The sequence below is a fragment of the Cherax quadricarinatus genome, chromosome 1 (assembly GCF_038502225.1).
Source record: "Cherax quadricarinatus isolate ZL_2023a chromosome 1, ASM3850222v1, whole genome shotgun sequence".
Taxonomy (NCBI): domain Eukaryota; kingdom Metazoa; phylum Arthropoda; class Malacostraca; order Decapoda; family Parastacidae; genus Cherax; species Cherax quadricarinatus.
Window position 1 is genome coordinate 89,801,902 of NC_091292.1, and position 13,211 is coordinate 89,815,112.

The 13,211-nt window shown below is 39.5% G+C and overlaps 1 protein-coding gene across 4 annotated transcripts in view; it reads right to left on the reverse strand.

The window, feature by feature from the left end:
- The window catches only part of Tfb4 (transcription factor B4), a 43,493-nt gene that overhangs the window by 3,685 nt on the left and 26,597 nt on the right, over nt 1-13,211 (reverse strand). For all 4 annotated transcript variants that reach the window (XM_053777905.2, XM_053777891.2, XM_053777897.2 and 1 more), the window contains one exon: nt 3,293-3,576. In XM_053777905.2, the coding sequence (XP_053633880.1) occupies nt 3,322-3,576 (255 nt within the window). In that variant the 3' untranslated portion in view covers nt 3,293-3,321. The remainder of the gene's footprint in view (nt 1-3,292; nt 3,577-13,211) is intronic.

Here is a 13,211-nt window from a genome sequence, read left to right on the forward strand (position 1 = left end):
TCGGGTCCCACAGGGAAGTGTCCTTGGCCCACTTCTCTTTCTCATTTACATCAATGATTTACCATGCATCTAAACTCTTTAAACCCATATTATTTGCAGATTACACTACTTATGGATTTATGGATTTACAAAAGGCATATGATAGAGTGGATAGGGGAGCAATGTGGCAGATGTTGTAAGTACTATATGGAACAGGTAGTAAGTTACTAAATGCTGTAAAAACTCTTTATGAGGATAGTGAGGCTCAGGTTAGGGTGTGTAGAAGAGAGAGAGACTACTTCCCGGTAAAGGTGGGTCTTAGACAGGGATGTGTAATGCCACCATGGTTGTTTAACATATTTATAGATGGGGTTGTAAAAGAAGTAAATGCTAGGGTGTTGGGGAGAGGCATGGGATTAAATTATGGGGAATCAAATACAAAATGGGAATTAACACAGTTACTTTTTGCTGATGATACTGTACTTATGGGAGATTCTGAAGAAAAGTTGCAAAGGTTAGTGGATGAGTTTGGGAGTGTGTGTAAAGGTAGAAAGTTGAAAGTGAACATAGAAAAGAGTAAGGTGATGAGGGTAACAAATGATTTAGATAAAGAAAAAATGGATATCAAATTGGACAGGAGTATGGAAGAAGTGAATGTTTTCAGATAGTATTTGGGAGTTGACGTGTCAGCGGATGGATGTATGAAGGATGAAATTAACCATAGAATTGATGAAGGAAAAAAGGTGAGTGGTGTATTGAGGTATATGCGGAGACAAAAAAACATTATCTATGGAAGCAAAGGGAATGTATGAAAGTATCGTGGTACCAACACTCTCATATGGGTGTGAAGCTTGGGTTGTAAATGCTGCAGTGAGGAGGCGGTGGAGATGTCCTGTCTAAGGGCAATTAGGAGAAAGTGTGGAGTTAATAAAAGTATTAGTCAGAGGGCTGATGAGGGGTTGTTGAGGTGGTTTGGTCATTTAGAGAGAATGGATCAAAGTAGAATGACATGGAGAGCGTATAAATCTGTAGGGGAAGGAAGGCGGGGTAGGGGTCATCCTCAAAAAGGTTGGAGGGAGGGGGTAAAGGAGGTTTTGTGGGTGAGGGGTTTGGACTTCCAGCAAGCATGCGTGAGCATGTTAGATAGGAGTGAATGGAGACGAATGGTATTTGGGACCTGACGAGCTGTTGGAGTGTGAGCAGGGTAATATTTAGTGAAGGGATTCAGGGAAACCGGTTATTTTTATATAGCCGGACTTGAGTACTGGAAATGGGAAGTACAATGCCTGCACTTTAAAGGAGGGGTTTGGGATATTGGCAGTTTGGAGGGATATGTTATATTTTTTTTTTTTTTTTTCAACAAGTCGGCCGTCTCCCACCGAGGCAGGGTGACCCAAAAAAGAAAGAAAATCCCCAAAAAGAAAATACTTTCATCATTCAACACTTTCACCACACTCGCACATTATCACTGTTTTTGCAGAGGTGCTCAGAATACAACAGTCTAGAAGCATACACATATAAAGATACACAACATATCCCTCCAAACTGCCAATATCCCAAACCCCTCCTTTAAAGTGCAGGCATTGTACTTCCCATTTCCAGGACTCAAGTCCGACTATATGAAAATAACCGGTTTCCCTGAATCCCTTCACTAAATATTACCCTGCTCACACTCCAACAGATCGTCAGGTCCCAAGTACCATTCGTCTCCATTCACTCCTATCTAACACGCTCACGCACGCTTGCTGGAAGTCCAAGCCCCTTACCCACAAAACCTCCTTTACCCCCTCTCTCCAACCCTTTCGAGGACGACCCCTACCCCACCTTCCTTCCCCTATAGATTTATATGCTTTCCATGTCATTCTACTTTGATCCATTCTCTCTAAATGACCAAACCACCTCAACAACCCCTCTTCTGCCCTCTGACTAATACTTTTATTAACTCCACACCTTCTCCTAATTTCCACACTCCGAATTTTCTGCATAATATTTACACCACACATTGCCCTTAAACAGGACATCTCCACTGCCTCCAACCGTCTCCTCGCTGCTGCATTTACCACCCAAGCTTCACACCCATATAAGAGTGTTGGTACTACTATACTTTCATACATTCCCTTCTTTGCCTCCATAGATAACGTTTTTTGACTCCACATATACCTCAACGCACCACTCACCTTTTTTCCCTCATCAATTCCATGATTAACCTCATCCTTCATAAATCCATCCGCCGACACGTCAACTCCCAAGTATCTGAAAACATTCACTTCTTCCATACTCCTCCTCCCCAATTTGATATCCAATTTTTCTTTATCTAAATCATTTGACACCCTCATCACCTTACTCTTTTCTATGTTCACTTTCAACTTTCTACCTTTACACACATTCCCAAACTCATCCACTAACCTTTGCAATTTTTCTTTAGAATCTCCCATAAGCACAGTATCATCAGCAAAAAGTAACTGTGTCAATTCCCATTTTGAATTTGATTCCCCATAATTTAATCCCACCCCTCTCCCAAACACCCTAGCATTTACTTCCTTTACAACCCCATCTATAAATATATTAAACAACCATGGTGACATTACACATCCCTGTCTAAGACCTACTTTTACCGGGAAGTAGTCTCCCTCTCTTCTACACACCCTAACCTGAGCCTCACTATCCTCATAAAAACTCTTTACAGCATTTAATAACTTACCACCTATTCCATATACTTGCAACATCTGCCACATTGCTCCTCTATCCACTCTATCATATGCCTTTTCTAAATCCATAAATGCAATAAAAACTTCCCTATCTTTATCTAAATACTGTTCACATATATGCTTCAATGTAAACACCTGATCTACACATCCCCTACCCACTCTAAAACCTCCTTGCTCATCCGCAATCCTACATTCTGTCTTACCTCTAATTCTTTCAATTATAACCCTACCGTACACTTTTCCTGGTATACTCAGTAAGCTTATTCCTCTATAATATTTACAGTCTCTTTTGTCCCCTTTCCCTTTATATAAAGGGACTATACATGCTCTCTGCCAATCCCTAAACTAAACTATTGTATCTGGGAACCTCTGCAAAAACAGTGATTATGTGTGTTGAATGATGAAAGTATTTTCTTTCTGGGGATTTTCATTTTTGGGTCACCCTGCCTTGGTGGGAGATGGCTGACTTGTTGACAAAAAAAAAAAAAAGTCTTGACTTTGCTGCTATGTTGCTTTGTGCATTTGAATTAGTCTTTAATAAAATACTTTATCACTGCACAAATGATGTCTTTATTAAAACCCCAAATTTAAGAATAATATATTACCTTCTTGATTATTTTGGATTTTGTATTCTTTATTTTTTCTTCTTCACTATTTTCATTAGAGGTCTCTCTGTTTGAAAGATGACATTACATGTAGAGCAGAGTGGTACTGCTTTGCAGTACACAGAGAGGCAGTTGGAACACACATTTCCCATTTCTACTAGTGTACGATGACAAAAACAAGCAGCTCGGTAATCAACACTGTCCATTGGAGGCACATTCAATTTCTTTCGTGTACCAACATCTGCTTGATACATTAGAATCAAACACTGCAAAAGCTCTGAAACCTGCAATATTATGAGTTTATTAATGAGCAGTTGTATAAAGTAAATAATTGTACATGCCCCTTTGTTCCACTGTTGTATGGAATTGTATCTTTGGCTATCATGGTAGTGCAACACTAATATATGGTTAAGAAAATCTCACTGGAAATGTAAGATCATTACAGTACTAGAATATAAGGAAAGTAGTGTTTTTAAAAGTAACAGCTTAAGTAAAAATACTGTACTCATTCAATAACACTACTCCTTTCCTCCAAAAAAAACTTAGCATAAAAAACTTCACTGATAACCACTGAAAGATGGCAAAAAAAATACTAAGGCTATAGAAGAATAATTTGCTCCATATAATAGGGGTAGAACGGAATAATTAACCCCTTAACTGTCCAAACGTAGATCTACATTCTCTCCCCCAGTATTTTTATTTTTTTTTTAATAAAGAGGGCATTTTTTTTACATAAAGTAATGTAAAAAAAAAAATTTAGAGTCAGTACTTACAGAGATATAAGGTCACAAATTAGGTGCTTGTCGCTCACCTGATGGCAACATGAAGTGCTGCTGCTTGCAGACGTGTTGCCGATATACCTTTTTTTCTCATTTTTTTTTAATTTGTGTAATTTTTATGTTCTGATAATTACAATTTGTAGTAGTTCTTGTGATTTCATAGCTAATCTTTGTTCTGACACTAATATTAGGTATTGAAATAGTACTCAAATAGTCACAAACACAGTGACAGGTGAAAAATTTAACCTACCTTAGTCACATACTGTTGTCTAGAAATATATACGTAGTACAGTGGACCCTCGCCTAACGAACGCATCGCATAACGTTAAATTCGCCTAAAGATACATTTTAACGCTAACATTTTGCCTCGGCTAACGCTAAAAAACTTGCCTAACGATATTCGTTCTCAGGTACCAATTAATATCGTTAGGTGAGGGTCCACTGTATTTATAGGTCCCAGCAATGTTTTGGATATGCAGGAGTATATAATAATAATAATAATAATAATAATAATAATAATAATAATAATAATAATAATCCTAGGTAGTAGGTTGGTAGACAGCAACTGCCCAGGGAGGTACTACCATCCTGCCAAGTGAGTGTAAAATGAAAGCCTGTAACAAAACCTACTACATTATGTTTGGTAGCAGAGCAGGAGTTGCACAAATTAACATTAAGATTGACAACACTCTAATTGCCAGGCATAATGAGGGCAAATTCCTAGGCCTATACCTCAACAACAACCTGAATTTCAGCACCCATATCCGACACATAACCAAAAAAGTATCCAAAACGGTTGGGCTCCTCTCCAAGATACGATACTACGTGCCACAAACTGCCCTTCTCACACTATACCATTCACTTATATATCCATACCTCACCTATGCTATCTGTGCTTGGGGTTCAATTGCAGCAACACACCTAAAGCCAATAATAACCCAACAAAAAGCCGCAGTAAGAATAATCACTAAATCCCATCCCTGGCAACACACCCCACCACTCTTCATAGATCTAAACTTACTCCCTGTTCAGTACATCCACACTTACTACTGTGCAATCTACATCTACAGGACCTTAAATTCCAATATTAACCTTGACCTAAAACGCTTTCTTGATAGTTGTGACAGAACCCACAGGCATAACACCAGACACAAACATCTCTATGACATTTCCCGTGTCCGACTAAACCTTTACAAAAATTCAATGTATGTCAAAGGCCCTAAAATCTGGAACACCCTACCTGAAAACTCTAGAACTGCAGACACATTCATCACCTTCAAAACTACCATTAAAAAACATCTAATCTCCCTGATACACCCTGTCAACTAATTACACGAATACCACCTGGTGGTTCACACTTACACTCACTCACCCATTTGACCATAAAATGAGAAAAAAAGGGTAAAGAGGTTTTTGTGGCATTTATGGATTTAGATAAGGCATACGACTGGGTGGATAGGGGGGCAATGTGGCAGATGTTGCAGGTGTATGGTATAGGAAGCAGGATACTGAAAACAGTGAAGAGTTTTTACGAGGATAGTGAGGCTCAGGTTAGAGTATGTAGGAGAGAGGGAGATTATTTCCCAGTAAAAGTAGGCCTTAGACAAGGATGTGTGATGTCACTGTGGTTGTTCAATATATTTATAGATGGGGTTGTAAGAGAAGTGAATGCTAGGGTCTTGGCAAGCTGTGTAGAGTTAAAAGATAAAGAATCAAACACAAAGTGGGAGTTGTCACAGTTGCTCTTTGTTGATGACACGGTGCTTTTGGGAGATTCTGAAGAGAAGTTGCAGAGGTTGGGGGATGAATTTGGTAGGCTATGTAAAAGAAGAAAATTAAAAGTGAATAAAGGAAAGAGTAAGGTTATGAGGATAACAAAAAGATTAGGTGACGAAAGACTGGATACAGGAAGGCCCCACTTATACGGCGGGTTAGGTTCCAGGCTACCGCCGTAAAGCGGAAACCGCCGTAAAGTGGAACACCCTTTTATTTTCCTTGTAAATGCATATAAATGCTAGATAACGTATTTACACTGACATATATTAAATTAGCAATAGAACTAAGCATTAAAAAATTTTATACTGTGGGTGCATGTATCATGTTTGTGTGTTACATAATGTGTTTCTTATATAATTTTGAAAAAAATATCATAGATAGATTAAGGGAAATGTCTATATTAACGTAATATGCGACATTAATGCGCCCAAGAGATTATTATTATTACTATTATTATTACTATTATTACTATTATTATTATTATTATTATTATTATTATTATTATTATTATTGCATCAAGAGTAGAGAGACTCTTAGTGATTTTAATGTGTACCTACATGAAAGCAGTGTGTAAGTTTATTTAGGTACAGGTATACATAAGTATAATTATCAGAGTATATATAAATTATGAAATAACTTTTAAAAACATTTGAAATTTTGGAGTTTCCAGAGAAAATGGAGAGACTTAGTGCTTACTGAGCTCATGGAGAATGTAAACAAACAGGGTGGGGCACGGTGACCGTATTAGAAAGTCAGGTGGGGGGAGCCGTATAGCGAGTTTTGGTCATAATTTGAAATGTCCGTATTAGCGGAACGCCGTAAAGTGAAACGCCGTAAAGCGGGGCCTTCCTGTATCAGATTGGAGGGAGAGAGTATGGAGGAGATGAATGTATTCAGATATTTAGGAGTGGACTTGTCAGCAGATTGATCTATGAAGGATGAGGTGAATCACAGAATTGATGAGGGGAAAAGGGTGAGTGGTGCACTTGGGAGTCTGTGGAGACAAAGAACTTTGTCCGCGGAAGCAAAAACGGGAATGTGTGAGAGTATAGTTGTACCAACACTCTTGTATGGGTGTGAAGCATGGGTGATGAATGTTGCAATGAGGAGAAGGCTGGAGGCAGTGGAGATGTCATGTCTGAGGGCAATGTGTGGTGTGAATATAATGCAGAGAATTCGTAGTTTGGAAATTAGGAGAAGGTGTGGGATTACCAAAACTATTATCCAGAGGGCTGAGGAGGGGTTGTTGAGGTGGTTTGGACATGTAGAGAGAATGGAACAAGACAGAATGACTTCGAGAGTGTATAAATCTGTAGTGGAGGGAAGGCAGGGTAGGGGTCGGCCTAGGGTTGGAGGGAGGGGGGTAAAGGAGGTTTTGTGTATAAGGGGATTGGACTTCCAACAAGCGTGCATGAGCGTATTTGACAGGAGTGAATGGAGACAAATGGTTTTTAATACTTGACGTGCTGTTGGAGTGTGAGCAAAGTAACATTTATGAAGGGATTCAGGGAAACCGGCAGGCTGGACTTGAGTCCTGGAGATGGGAAGTAGTGCCTATACTCTGAAGGAGGGGTGTTTATGTTGCAGTTTAATAACTGTAGTGTAAAGCACCCCTCTGGCAAGACAGTGATGGAGTGAATGATGATGAAAGTTTTCCCTTTTCGGGCCACCCTGCCTTGGTAGGAATCGGCTGATGTGTTAATAATAAAAAATATAAAAATCAGTGAATCCCAGGTGTTTGACCCACTGTTTGCTCTAGTTGGCGCTCAATTGAACTGGTGCTCCCACAAGGTACTAAGTGGTCCCAGATTTTTTTAATACTGCATACAATGAGTGTTAAGACCCATTCTATGCTGACCAGGTATCTCAGGCCAATCGTGCCAAATATGGAGGTAGGAAAAATAAAACATAGATCTACATTTGGACAGTTAACCCTTTCAGGGTCCGTCCCGTAGATCTACGGCTGGTCGGTGAGTGTCCAAACCGTAGATCTACGCCAAAATTCTAGTGCCATCAAATTTAGCGCGAAAGCGCTCATAGGCCTACATATGAGAGAATGGGTCTGCGCCGTGGGTGTGCGCCGTAAACAAAAAATCTAGGCGCCTGCATAGCATTGTGGGAACGCCGGCTCAGTCACCCTTGTTCACCATGCCTCGTCGCAAGTCAGCTCTCACTCCCCGGAAAATTGGGACTCTCCTCTTCCTGTCTGATAGTTCTGACACTGATGGAAGTGGAAATGAAGACGAATTCTACGGCTTTGATAAGTTAGTGACCGAAAATAATGACCAGGATATCGATAATAGTGCAGAAAACCCCGACGATCCTCGACCTTCTACCTCTGGTGTGCACTCGTGACTCATGGTCGGGTGTTCCTAAACGTAAGAGAAAACTAATATTTTCCCGTGGCCTGGCCTCTGACTTCAGTAATGACGATGATTCTGACGTGGATTGTGATTTTATTGCGCTCGACGATCATTCGAGTAGTGATAGTGAGGAAACATATTCACCAGTGAAGCGTCGGTATGTTCGCCGCCGCATGCGCTCGGGTAGTGTACCCTATGCTGTGCCCAGGGGACGGAGTACATCCCGGAGTACATCCCGTGGCCCTACACCCGTTTTAGGTAGTGATAGTGAGGATGATGTGGCTACACTTGGCATGGATGGGCCACAGACATCAGTGGATGGTGTTAGTGGGGCTGGTGGTGGTAGTGGCACCGCCATGCGTGACTCGCTGTGCCACGCGGGGACCCACGCTGCTGACTCGTCAGTTCAAGGACAAAGCGGAGCGTCACCCACCAGCCCGCCACAACCACCCGTACAACCAGCCTATGATGTCCAGTATCCACCAGCAAACCGTATCTGGGATTGGCAGCAAAATCCCAATTTTGTTCCTAGCCCTCACCACTTTGATGACTCTCAAAGTGGAATTCTACCTACCTGTCCCCTTGGAACCACGGCCAATGAACTGGAATTCTTTGAATTATTCTTTGACCAGCCATTGATGGAAATTATTGTCAGGGAAAGTAATAAGTATTTTCAGTACACCATGGCAAATACGATCTTATCACCACAGTCAAGACTACACAGGTGGAAAGAGACGACTGTTGCAGAAATGTATTTGCTTTTTGCAACAATAATGCTTATGCCTCACGTCTATAAGCATAATATAAAAGCATACTGGTCCACAGATCGGCTAATTTGTACCCCATCCTTCAGTGAAATAATACCAGTGAACAGGTTTATCTTACTGTTACGTATGTTGCACTTCTCTGACAAAACCAGGCCTGACAGAAGTGACAGGTTATACAAGATTAGAAATGTTTTCATGTATCTCAAACAAAAGTTCAGGATATACTTTTATCCATTCAAGAATCTTGTAATTGACGAGTCTTTGATTTTGTTCAAAGGTAGACTGTCATTCAAGCAGTATATACCGAGCAAGAGGAAACGCTTTGGTATAAAACTGTTTGTACTCTGTGATTGTGACAGTGGCCTGGTGTTGGATATTGTTGTATACACGGGTAGTAAAACATTGAAAGATACCAAGATGTTATTGGGTATATCAGGTGACGTAGTGAGAAACATGATGGCACCTTATCTTGGTAAGGGCCATACATTATATACCGATAACTGGTACACAAACCCATTACTCAGTGATTTCATGCGAGTGAACAAGACAGATGTGTGTGGCACAGTACGTTCTAATCGTAAACATATGCCCAGGCTCAACGCAGGTGTTCGTGGTGATGATGTGCAGGTGTTTACTGCCAATGACATCATGGCATTACGGTGGCATGACAAACGAGATGTCACATTGTTGACAACCATTCACCGTAATGAAATGCAAGACAGTGGCAAAGTTGATCGAGTGACTAATGAACGTATTCGAAAACCAGTGACAGTGATTGATTATACACAAAACATGCGCTTGGTTGACAAGTGTGACATGCAGATTGGTTTTGTTGACTGTGTTCGTAAGAGTTACAAGTGGTACATGAAACTTTTCTTCCATCTCATGGACATTTCAATGCTCAATGCATATAATATGTACCAAATAAAGACTGGTAACAGACCACCGTATGGTGAATTTTGTTTGTCTGTTGTCAGACAACTCATAATGAAGTACCAGGTAACAACACCTGCAATACAACATGGTCCTCGAATTCATCACAATATACCCAAGCGTTTGAGGAGAGAAGGTGATCATTTCATAATACAGCTTCCTTCAACTCAAAAGAAATTTGCTCAGAAGAGATGCATTGTCTGTGCACAAACAAAACGACGGCAACAAAGATGCAAAGACACTCGGTTTATGTGTGAGGAATGTAAGGTGCCTCTGTGCATGGTGCCTTGTTTCAAGGAGTTCCACAAGCTCCAGCAGTTCTAAAACCATGTCCAGTGATTGTAAATATGTAAATATATGATAGAACATTAGTATTATACAATATTTGTGCATGTTTATTGTAATAAACAACAGTGGTAAACAATAATATGATAATAACTTTAGTGCGGTTATTGTGTTCAATACAGTGAGTATATATATATCAATTATATACAGTATTGGTCTCTCAGGCCCCAAATGTTAGTAGGAATAGAAAAAAATTGGAAAAGAAAAGAAAAAACAACTAAAACAACAAAATAATATAATACGCGTATGTGGAATTCGTCGATGTTGCCGCCACCACATCATTTTCTACAAACTTCTTGGCACTGTATCTCGGTAAGTGCTGATCAGATTCTAATTTTTTTTGTTTTATTACCTTCACAAAAATATGCTCTTTAATTCTGTAAGAAAATTAATTTTTTTTTTTTTCAAAATTTCTTGGACACTGGTGTGTGACTTCAGATTTTGGCCTTGGACCCTGAAAGGGTTAAGGGGTTAAACAGAGGTCTGTTCCATGATTAACAACAAAAATATGGTACAGTACTGTATTGTATTCTTGATACAAGGAACTTAACTTGTCCTTCCCTTCCTTGGCTCAAGCCTGATTACCTCCCATTCCCCAAGTGCTGCATGATCCCTACTGGTTTAGTACTCCCCCCCTCCCCAAATTTAATGAAATTACATACTGTACTTCTGTATATGTAACCATATATCACAAGTGCTTAAAAGTATTATCCATAGAATTAGCATTGGGAGAGAGAAATGCAACCTTGTGGTGGTACGATATTCAAAATTAAAAGAAAAGTTAATTCACTAAATGGAAAAATATGTACAGCACTGTACTGTTTGCTAAAACATTGGACATTTTTCAAGAATATGGTCCAAAGGAAACACATCCCATTCAACAGTAAAGGCTATTACAAATTCCCTTTGTATACAGCCTCTCCTCACTTAACGATGGCGCTCCATTCCTAAGACTGCATTGGTAAACGAATTCATCGTTAAGTGAGGATCATACTATTATGGTAGTAGGTTTGTGTCAACAATCTTTGATATTGTTTTAATATCACCTTTGCACCATTTATAACATTGCTGGTATATTTTTAAATGTTTATACAGTAGTGTACTGTATACTGTAATAAAAAGAATAGAAGAAATCAACTCTTAATATATATATTAGTTAGGTATGCATATTGGTCTGAGAGCCCATCATAAGTCCAAGTTGTCAGTAAACGAGTACGTCACTAAGTGAGAAGAAGCTGTATGTTGCTAAGTTAGGAGAGGCTTCATTTGTAAAACCATGATTCCTGAATAATGTCTGTAAAAATCACAACAATCTATTCATGAATAACAAAGAAAACTTTACTAAAGCCAGACTATAGGATTGTTCCCATTACCTTTCACGATGGCTAATATCCTCTATCCCAGCCCCAGGAAAATACACCCTCTGCCTCCTGTTCCTATCTCTAAGAATGGGACATGTCCTCTATACCAAGACACCGGTGTGCTGCATTGTCTGACAATATTGCTCAAAATGGTAAAAGTACAGAGAAGTTGAAGATTAAGACACACGTGCAACAGTTGGGTTATCTTCAGTCAAATAGGCTTAAGTTGGATAAATTTAGATTTAGAAAGGATATAGGAATGTATTGGTTTGGAAATAGGGTAGTTCATGAGTGGAACAGTCTGCCTAGTAGGATTATTGAAGCTGGGACCTTTGGGGAAAATACAAAAATGTTATCTATGAAAATTTAGGGATGTGAAACATCGTAAATCAAAAGCGTGAGTGACATATGATCTTATCAGGATTAGAAGGAAAACTGAGAGCAGCCGCCTCACCCACCACTCTGTAGTAGCTGGAGAAGATGCCACGTAGTGTATTTTCTAAACACTGACACAACACTAATTATATTCTGAAAAAAAAAATACATATACAGTGGAACCTCGGTTATCGTTAGGTCTGAATATCGTACAATTCAAATTTCGACCACTTTTTTTTGGCAAATTTTTACCCCGGATTTTATACATCCACTCGAAAATCGTCTGTACCAGATGAGTCCGCCTGCTATGGGACGCGGCTGCTCATGGAAATAAGGCACTCTGACTTTTTGTGGGTTATCCTAGGTACACTATGAGTGTCCCTCTAGTCTTAACGCCATAGTAATAATACTAATATGTAATAAAAACATCTAATGTTTATATGCTATTTAGGGGGTGGGAGCTGGGAGGAGGGAAAACATTACGTTTTCTCTGGTCCAGCACCAGAGAAAATGTGTATGAATCTGTGTTGGCCCAGTCACCCCCTTAGCCGGTCCAAATGTACATATACGTTTTCTCGTGTAGCGCCCCAAACGTATATATACGTTTCCTTTGTCATTCATTCAACATTGGCACGATAAGCCTGAGTCACCTAGACAGGAGAGAATGAGTGTGTGCCTGGGTACCAAATGCTCTTTTTTTCCTATTTAAAAAAAATAAAACTATTTTTTTTCTCCAAAAATTTGGGGCGCTACACGAGAGAACATATATATACATTTAGACCATTTAGGGGTTAATACATAACGCTTTTGTTTACAATTCTCGGCATGAATTATTCATTACTTCTCCCTTTGTTTATGATGGCATCTAAAGGTAGTTGTTAGAAACAATTAAACTCAGTAAACATGGTATGTCGATGGTAATAATATGGCTCTGGGGTAACCAGGTGGACTACATACCTACATCTACCGGCTACCTACACTACTTACTACCTACCTATGTACTACTCACCTTTCACCCTACATTAAGACTACAAATATTTTAAGGTAAGTAATGAATGTACTATGTATGTATTTTACTTTTTATTGTGTTTTTAATGCCTAGTTCTATTACTAAATACAAGTTAGCATAAACTTGACAACCCTATGCCTGTTGTGGAATCTACTGTGACTTTGGGGAAGTCCATGACATTGGATGTAAGTGGCCAACAAGAGTCTTCAAT